The following is a 10,713-nucleotide window of genomic DNA, read 5'->3' as shown; positions in this document are numbered from 1 at the left end:
ATGTTTGTCTGGTGATGGTGACCGTGGGACAATATAACGATTAAAATGGGCCGACCATAAATGAATGGGCACCGTAAAATAGATCTTTCTTGCGCTCCACAGTCCCTATAAAAATACATCGACAATCTAAACGCTAGAGGAGGGTAGGAGATTTGGGTTTGTTTTGAGCTATTTTTGGGCTTCTATATTTTACCTTATTAGATCGCAACGGGTCTTTGCTTCTTGTAGGGCAATAAGAGGGAGAAACATGGAGTACACAAGATCCCGAGCAACAGGCGCTGAGAGAGAAAGGGACTGGCAGAGGTCCGTACTAGCCAAGCGGCCTCGCAATGATTATGAATATGACTATACTGGTGATGCTTCGTTGTCTGGTGCTTATATTAGTCGTAGAGAAGACCTCAGGCTTGCTGAGAGAGGGGGTGACAGACTAGGGATTCGCTTATCCGATGATCATGTTCGTGCTCCTGCTCCTCCTTTTCTTGATGATCATCGCCTTGTTTCACAGAGTGGGGCGCTTCCTTCTTCAAATCGGTTAACTGTAGATGAGGGTTTGAATTTCAGGTCTGATAGCCATAGACTCGACCCTGTAATTGGGAGGAGGGTGCCTGTTGCTGATGTTCAATATCTACCAGAAGATGCATCCAACAAACTGTTTGTGATGGGTGTTCCAAGTGATTGCACTAGTAGAGAAGCGGAGCACATATTTCGTCCCTTCCGCGGTTTCAAAGAAGTGAGGGTTGTTAAAAAGCCCAAGGAATCCAAAAAATCTCATCGAGGTGGAGAAGGAGAATCGGCGAATGCTGTCGTTGTTTTGTGTTTTGTGGAATTTGATAACCCTAAGTGTGCCACGATTGCCATGGAAGCTTTACAAGGGTATAAGTGTGATGAAAATGACAGAGATTCGCCTTCGCTAAAGTTGCAATTTGACAGAGAGAGGAGTAGGTCATCCTATGCGCACGATCGAGATTATTATCGTCATCGTCGGTGATTTTTTGAGTGAGACAATCGATTTTGCTGGTCAGCCAGCGCATCGCCTACGATAGTTAGTTTCCAAAGTTTAATGTATGAATTCCATTTCCATTTTATTTTCAGCGATTGTAGTCAGCCTTGAAGGGTTAGTTTTAATTGCGAAAAAACTTCTAATTTGAAGTGAGAGTAATTTGCTCTGTTCAAGGTTATGGGTAGCTCAATGGAAGGGATCTCAGTCAAGTGTACACACATAGTTGACTTGGTGGAGGAAATCAACTACTATGTGATTACCGTTGAGACTTGGGATATTAGCAAATGTGATTTAGATTTTATTTAACTTTTATTTAAAGCCTGATGTAAATTAAGTTTTTTTTTGAACTTTTATATAAAGCATGATGTAAGGTTGATGATCAAATGTAGTGGTATTTTTAATTGTGAAAAATTGTACTTGTTAGCGCCATCCATGATTTTATTTGAAGATGGAGCATGGTTAAGACTTTGTTGGTAACACATTTTCGTGGAATTTATAGTAATTGGCTCTTAAAGTGTCACATCACAGTGAATAATGTAATGAGTTTCAGTTATAACTTTTATTATGATATTTTTTGTTTTAGAATCGATGACTTTATGACATTTTTGTTTATCTTTCTGTGCTAAGTCAATTTTTTGTTTGATGTTAAGTTAAGGTGTCTTTACATCTATTACATATTTCATGATGATAGGATATGCAATTTTAAGGTCATAGCTAAGCTAGATACTATCTTTATGTAGATTACATATTCCATGAGGATATGATATGACATAATATCCAAATTTAAGACGTTTGTAATACTTTTTTGCAGAATTGCAGTAATTGACTCTTAAAGTGTCAAGTTAAACTGAATAATGTAATGTGTTTCGATTATAATGTCTTTACTATGATATCATTGTTCTAGAATCGATGACTTTATGACAACATTGTCTACCTTCCGTCTGATGCTAAGTCAATGTTTTGTTTAATGCTAAGTCAAGTCATCTTTATGTCGATACATATTGCATGATGATATGATATGGTATCTAATTTTAAGGACACAACCAACCTAGACACCAAATTGACCCCTTTGTTTGTGGGACAAGGGACCCACCTTGACGAAGTCTATGAAGGCATACATGCTCTACCCCCCTCTTACGAGGAAACACATCCTCTTAACCATGATAATGAGGTAATTTCTACCTTTATCAACAATAAAAAGTTATAGGTTCAAACCATGGTAAATCCGTAAATCGTTGAAATAATAAAAACCTTTTCAAACTTAGAAGGGATAACATCATATTGTACATCTTATTGTACTAACCAATAGATACAACCGAGTGGGGACTAGAGCAATCTAACTTAATGGTTATTCTTAACATTCATGTTGGGACAACTATAAGAATTATTAATCTAAAATATATCTATTATTTGGATTTGGATAAGAATACTTAGAGATATACCTTGCAATTACATCCTAGGACTATCAAAAGTTTAGAAAGGTATATGTGTGATTTCCTAATTGAGGTGTGAATGCATGGTACATGCATTTGTTGTAATTGGCATGGGTTTTTTCAGGTCTAAAAGTGATTTTAGCCTTCCTTTCCATTTCCTGGATAGCCATGGTGTGATGGGATTCATTTCTTGGAAGCTTTACAAGGGTATAAGTTTGATGAAAATGACAGAGATTCGCCTTCGCTAAAGTTGCAATTTGACAGAGAGAGGAGTAGGTCATCCTATGCGCACGATCGAGATTATTATCGTCATCGTCGGTGATTTTTTGAGTGAGACAATCGATTTTGCTGGTCAGTCAGCGCATGGCCTATGATAGTTAGTTTCCAAAGTTTAACGTATGAACTCCATTTCCATTTTATTTTCAGCGATTGTAGTCAGCCTTGAAGGGTTAGTTTTAATTGCTAAAAAACTTCTAATTTGAAGTGAGAGCAATTTGCTCTGTTCAAGGTTATGGGTAGCTCAATGGAAGGGATGTCAGTCAAGTGTACACACATAGTTGACTTAGTTGGTGGAGGAAATCAACTACTATGTGATTACCCTTGAGACTTGGGATATTAGCAAATGTTCTTTAGATTTTATTTAACTTTCACTTAAAGTCTGATGTAAATTAAGAATTTTTTTGAACTTTTATATAAAGCATGATGTAAGGTTGATGATCGAATGTAGTGGTATTTTTAATTGTGAAAAATTGTACTTGTTAGCGCCATCCATATTTTTATTTGAAGATGGAGCATGGTTAAGACTTTGTTTGTAACACATTTTCGTCGAATTTATGGTAATTGGCTCTTAAAATGTCAGATTACAGTGAATAATGTAATGAGTTTCAGTTATAACACTTTTATTATGATACTTTTGTTTTAGAATCGATGATTTTATGACAGTCTTGTTTATCTTTCTATGCTAAGTCAATCTTTTGTTTGATGCTAAGTCAATGTGTCTTTACATCTATTACATATTTCATGATGATATGATATGCAATTTTAAGGTTATAGCTAAGCTAGACACTAAATTGGTCTCTATGTAGATTACATATTCCATGAGGATATGATATGACATAATATCCAAATTTAAGATGTTTGTAATACATTTTTGTGGAATTTGCAGTGATTGGCTCTTAAAGTGCCAAGTTAAAGTGAATAATGTAATGTGTTTCGATTATAATGTCTTTACTATGATATCTTTGTTCTAGAATTGATGACTTTATGACAACATTGTCTACCTTCTGTCTGATGCTAAATCAATATTATATTTAATGCTAAGTCAAGGCGTATTTATGTCAATTACATATTGCATGATGATATGGTATGGTATCTAATTTTAAGGACACAACCAACCTAGACACCAAATTGACCCCTTTATTTGTGGGACAAGGGACCCACCTTGACGAAGTCTATGAAGGCATACATGCTCTAGCCCCCTCTAGTTTTAAACCTATGATCTCTTACGAGGAAACACATCCTCTTAACCATTAGACCCACGCAAATTCAAGGTGTTTGATTCTTAAATATTGACTTTATAATAGACTTTTGATTGATGGAAATTTAGGGTGTCTTTATGTGGATTGCATATTCTAGAATGGTAATTCAGGGTTCTATTGTATGCACTATATATTTTGACATATTTTAGGTATGGAATGATCAAAATTTTAAGTTAATGGTTTAATTTTGGTTATTAAATATTCAAAATTTATGATAACGAGGCAATTTCTACCTTTATCAACAATAAAAAGTTATAGGTTCAAACCATGGTAAAACCGTAAATCGTTGAAATAATAAAAACCTTTTCAAACATAGAAGGGATAACATCATACTGTACATCTTATTTTACTAACTAATAGATACAACCAAGAGGGGACTAGAGCAATCTAACTTAATGGTTATTCTTAACATCCATGTGGGGACAAGTATAAGAATTATTAATCTAAAATATATCTATTATTTGGATTTGGATAAGAATACTTAGAGATATGCCTTGCAATTACATCTTAGGACTATCAAAAGTTTAAAAAGGTATATGTGTGATTTCCTAATTGAGGTGTGAATGCATGGTATATGCATTTGTTTATTTGGTTCATTTGTTGTAATTGGCATGGGTTTTTTCGAGTCTAAAAATGATTTTAGCTGTCCTTTCCATTTCTTGGATAGCCATGGTGTGATGGGATTCATTTCTTGGTTGAGTTTTGGATTGCCAAGAGGTTTTAGAACTAGGTGAGGTGGTCTCAAGAAAATTCCCAAGGGTTGGGGGCGAAGATGGTTTTCTACGAGAAAACCTCAACATATGGGTGGAGATAGGTAAATTCTTCAAGATATGGTGAATAAATTTTGAGGCATCCAAACTTGTTTTGGTTACGTGATCTCATGACTGATTTGAGCGAGATTGTGGTAGTTTGAGGGTGGAGGCGGTGTCTTGGTTTATCCCATGAGAGCCCACATTCATGCTTGGAATATGGCATGAGGATGATTGGCTGAAATAAATATTTGGTTCAACTGAATCTATGATTAGGTGGTACATGGAAGTCCTTGACTAGGTTGGATTTTGTATAAGTTAATAAGAACCATTTTTTTATTGTACTCCATGAGAATTTGCACATATTGTTATGTTTTTATGATGGTTGTTATGTCATGGTTAATATTCGGTTATATGTTGGTTATAAGCATGATTTAAGATGTGTTATAGCTATGGCTCTTGTTATGCTTTGATAAGTTAATGAATGGTTGATGAATGCATGTGATAAAAAGTGTGGTTGCAAGTACTTGAGAGGAAATTTGAACTTCTTGGTGATTTTAATCTAATGTACAAATATTTACACTCAAATATGCATTCATGACTTGTATCTTACATGTTTACTATAGAAATTCTCAGTGTAGATCAATAGATTATCCAATATACTAAAGAAAAATACAAGATCTACTTCAACAAACTTGTGGAAGCTTAATCGATTTTGAGCAAGATCAAATAGAACACATATAACTGAGAATGAGAAATCGATCACACATGAACATAGAAGAATACTCTGGGGAAAGCCTCAGCTAAAAGCCCCAATCTTTGTATTATCATACAAGTGGAAATATGTTCAGATTACACAAAGCATTAGCTCACAAGCTATCCTTCTCTCAATACAATCCAATAATTTAGCTCACAGATTGAATAGACACAAGATATGCCTTCCCTCAGCCCTCCGAGCCTCCTATTTCCTTGCACAGTTTTCCTTGGGGTCCAATGCTACCACCTGTGTCAATTGGCCTCATCACACACTCATCAAATCAAAAAGTAACTGCACAATATCCAAAGAATAAATTCCTTCTACATGCAAGAGATACCCTCCATGGAATATTCATGTAACTGATAGTACATTGTCCCATCATCTGATCTCAACTAGGTCTCTATCTGAACTGACATGCATGAGTTATTTATGAGAGAATATTCAGTTCTATGAAGTGCAGTAGTTACATGCATGCATGCATTAACTAACTGAAGTCACAATTAGTTCAAAAAACTATTTGAACTAATCTAACAAGATTTAACTCAGTTAATTGAGCTAATTAATTACAACTCAAAGTACAACTCGTAAGGACTCTGGACACCACATATCTCCACAATGGTATGATATTGTTCACTTTGGGCCTAAGCCCTCATGGATTTGTTTTTGGACTTATCGCAAAAGGCCTCATACCAGTGGAGATATTTGTCCATCCTTATATACCCAACAATCCTCCCCTCAAACAAAGGACCATCGAGTCTCCCCTCAAACGATTATCCATTTTTCCACTCTCTACCAACTAGGATTCTCCGCTCCAATGCATTGGAAGCACACGCCTTACATGGAAGCACCACCTGCCTCCAGAGCTTGCTCTATCCCAGGTCAACTCCTCTTCACCGTGTTGGGACCAGGACACGTCCATGAAGAATCCAGAGCACACCGCCTGTCTAACCAAGCTCATCCACAAATCCCATCATGATATTACTGGGGCCCACCACCTTCGTTCGAAATTCTGAGGATTCATCCACTTGGCTAACTTCGGGGCATGGCTCTGATACCACTTGTAAGGACTCTGGACACCACATATCTCCACAATGGTATGATATTGTCCACTTTGGGCCTAAGCCCTCATGGATTTGTTTTTGGACTTACCCCAAAAGGCCTCATACCAATGGAGATATTGGTCCATCCTTATATACCCATGATCCTCCCCACTTCTAGTCAATGTGGGACTTTGGTCGTATACCCAACACAACTCATCTTAATCTCCTTTAGTCAAGGGATAACTTCCTCAATCAATGGAGAAACTATTGCATGTCTCCACATAGACTTCATGTTTGATTTTCTACAACTAATTAACTCAAGATGAATTAATTAATTATTTTACAAACAATTGCTAAGATCAAATTCGAACTTTAATTCACAATTTTAGTTTAGGGACTAACTAAAATTGGAATGTATCCCGAAATGCTATTTATAGCAGTGCTAATTTTAGCACTTCTATTTTTAGCATTTCTTGTTGCTATTTTCAACACTCCCTCTCAACAAGAAAGGGATTATCAGTAACCCCAATCTTATCTCTGTGGAACTCGAACTTGCATTTTGACAATGTCTTAGCCAAAATATCTACATCCTGTTCCTCGGTCGAAACATATAGCAGCAACATGATCCTCTTGACCACAGAGTATCGAGTATGGTGATAGAAGATATCAATGTGCTTGGACATGTCATGAAAAATTGGATTCTCAGAGAGTTTGATACAACTCTGATTATCGCAGTACATCACAGTAGGATCCATCCTTTGACCAAACAATCCCACTAGAATCTTATGCATCCAAATGCCCTCGCATGCTGCCTGACTGATAGCCATGTATTCAGCCTCTGCTGAGATAAGTGCAACTGACATATGTTTCCTGCTATACTAGGAAACTGCAGTTTAACCAAGGTTGAAGATTCCTCCAGAAGTGCTCTTCCGGTCTGATGGACTCCCTTCTCAATCTGCATCTGTAAAGCCTTGAAGCTTCACTCCCTATGTCCATCTGTACCAAAATCCATACTAAGATGTGCCTCTGAGGTATCTTAGCACATGCTTCTCTGCCTTCCAAAAAACTTGGTAGGCTGAACCATAGCTTTCCTCAGCTGATTCACTGCAAAGCATAAGTCTGGTCGTGTGTTCACTAGATACATAAGTGAACCCACAAGCTATCAATAAATATTAGCAGCTACTACCTCACCTGATGTAGCATCCTCCTTCCTCCAGTTCTCAGCTAGAGGAGTCTGCATGGGCTTGCACTTCTCCATGTGAAAGCACCTTAGTATCTCATTCGCATACTTGCCTTGAGACACAAATACTTCCCCATCTTTTTGCCACACTTCCATGCCTAGAAATTAGTGCATAAGACCCATGTCATTCATCTTCAACTCTCTTTCAAGGTCTTCCTTGCAAGACTTGATCAGCTGATCATCATCTGTCAAAATCAGATCATCGACATAAAGAACAATGATCAATGGCTTACCTTCTACTATGATGTGGTAAAGGTTTGCATCTGCTTCACTCTTAGTGAAGCCCAACCTGGTGAAATAGCTATCGATCCTAGTGTACCAAGCGTGGGGTGCTTGCTTCAGCCCATACAAAGCCCTTTTGAATCGGCACACATGCAACTCATGATCGAAGGTCTTGAAACCTTTTGGCTGCTCAATGTACACCTCTTCCTCAATCTTCCCATTGAGGAATGTTGTCTTCACGTCCATCTGATGGATCTTCCAACCCGTCTGAGCTGATAGTGCCAACATCGATCCCATAGATGAGTACCTTGCTATAGGAGAAAAATGATGGCGAGGGTGCAGGAGTTAAAGACAATCTCCCTAATCTGTCTGCAATCTCTTCAATATCTCGATCAACTTCCCTTTTTCCTCCTCTGGGCGCATCAGTCATTAAACTGAGGTTTCATTCTTTTAAAAAAACTCACTATCAGGCTTATTAACAAACAATGGCTTTTTGGAGCTCTTAAAAGAAATGTCCAATTGGTGGACTTACGCAACACCACATATATATATCACGTTATATTCTCCCTTTCCTTTTTGATATCGGCGATGGTATAAGTGGAATCTTACCATGGACAAAGCTCATATATCTCCGCTCCCTATGTTGTTCGGTTCAATATATATATAATTCGGTGATCGCTCAGACAATGGTTTCCTTCCCTCCGGACCCGATACACCTATAAATAGCATTTAATACTTCGCCAGTTCTGCTTTTCGGCGATCGCTTCAATGGTCTTCTTTCCTCCGGACCCGATACACCTATAAGCAGCGTTTAATACTTCGCCAGTTCCGCTTTTCGGCGATCGCTTCAATGGTCTTTTTTTTCCTCCAGACCCGATACACCTATAAGCAGCGTTTAATACTTCGCCAGTTCCGCTTTTCGGTGATCGATTCAATCAACACTTCCCCGCCTCCGAAGTGACGGACTCAACGATAAGAATATATTTCAGTTTATATTAATTCGCTCCCAAAATTGTTGTTCGACTCAAAGAATAACTCTCCACCTCCGAAATGACAGACCTGGCGACATGTATATGTCACAGTTTATAATAGTTCGCTTCCAAATTCAAAACTCGCCCTTTGTCACACTGTGTCTCCATTCGGATGGAAGGCTTTGTAAACCGGCATATAGACCCAACGAACAGTTCCTAAAAAAAACCTCTCGACGCCGATATGGTCTTGGACCGATATGGGTCAGCACTTTCAGTTATGAATTCTCAATGGTGCCACAGCCACTTAATGAAAAATTACAAGAGTTCTTGCTATACCAAGAATCTATGCGCCACAGTAAAATAAGAGTCAAAGCAATATAACCGGGAATGAAGGAAAGGTGCCTTCAATGATTAATATACAGTATTATAGTGTAAGGAATTAGAACCATTCAACACCGTCGACACTATCCGATAATCTATGCGTGCATATACTGAGTCGTTTAACAAGAGACACTGAGAGAAAATTTTCCAAAATAATACTATGGCACTCGCCCCTCTCCTCTGTCTGATCAGAGCTTTGCTGCCTTTTTATTTATAACTAAGGATAGGCCCTCTCGGTCCTTATTCGATACAAAGAAAAGCATGCTTTACAGGATGATTTAAAGCATGAAAAGCTCTGTTACAAATAGCATGATTTATTGCTAGAATTTATTCTATTTTTAACTAAGAAAGCATAGAAATTGCAGGCTAAAGGACCCCACTCCCTTGCCTGTAAATTTTTTTGGATTTTTTGGAATAATTTGGAAGATTTTTCCCCTCTGAGTCACATGCTCCCGCATCAGACTGCTGAGGACAAAATTCTTCATGGGCTCCTGTCCATGAGTTCATCTACAGATTTGCCCAATTTCTGTAGAATGTCTTCTGTAACCGAAGTAGCTTCAGCGATCGGCTGTCTCTTCCATTTCACCAGATACTGGAAATAATCTTGTGCCCTTGTCTTCTTATACACTTTCTTGTCCAGAATTCTTTCTGGCTGTAAATTCTTGGCTGTGGGTAACTGTTTTACCCAGTCAATCTATGGAGTCTCTTGATCCTGTGTTGTATCATCTGCAGCTTCATTCTCATACTTGTACAAGTCTGCAACATTAAAAATTGGTGATATTCCCACACCATGTGGTAATTCAATCTCATAAGCGTTTGTAGAGAATTTTCTCAGTATCCTGCAATGTCCAATTTTCTTGGATTTTAACTTATTATATGCTCCCTTTGGAAATCTCTCCTTTCTGAGGTGTGCTAAAACCAAGTCTCCAACTTCAGAGTTCATTTCTCTTCTCCTCATGTCAGCTCTGGTTTTATATTGAATGTTGCTATCCTGTAGCTGCTGTTTCACCTGTTCATGTATCGCCTGCATTCTTGAAGCAAAGTCTTCACCTTCTGCACTTCTCATTTCTTCTTTTCCCAAATTCCTTAATTCAAATATTCCCCTTGGGTGCATTCCATAAACAATATGGAATGGGCTTTGTCCTGTGCTCCTGTTTGGTGAGTCATTATATGCATATTCAACTTGTGGTAACACTTGATCCCATTGCTTTGGATGTTCTGCAGCAAAGCTCCTCAAAAGATTGCCTAATCTTCTGTTCACAACTTCAGTCTGTCCATCAATTTGTGGATGATAGGCAGAACTGAAATTTAATTTAGTTCCCAGCTTCTTCCATAGTGTTCTCCAAAAATGTCCAACGAACTTTGAATCCCTGTCTGAAACA

General features: G+C 37.9%; 1 protein-coding gene across 1 annotated transcript; it reads left to right on the top strand.

Annotated features, from left to right (window-relative positions):
• Positions 1–247: 247 nt before the first annotated feature.
• LOC149255419 (nuclear speckle RNA-binding protein A-like) lies at positions 248–988 on the top strand. Its single transcript, XM_089455038.1, has one exon. The coding sequence runs from the start codon at positions 248–250 to the stop codon at positions 986–988; it is 741 nt and encodes a 246-aa protein (XP_089311164.1).
• The last annotated feature ends 9,725 nt before the right edge of the window (positions 989–10,713 follow it).

Source organism: Pinus tabuliformis, chromosome 7 (genome assembly GCF_031772625.1).
Source record: "Pinus tabuliformis cultivar Carrire ecotype Pingquan chromosome 7, CPIR1, whole genome shotgun sequence".
Taxonomy (NCBI): Eukaryota; Viridiplantae; Streptophyta; class Pinopsida; order Pinales; family Pinaceae; genus Pinus; species Pinus tabuliformis.
The sequence above is the reverse complement of the archived record's forward strand: the minus strand, read 5'-3'. Positions and strand labels throughout refer to the sequence as shown.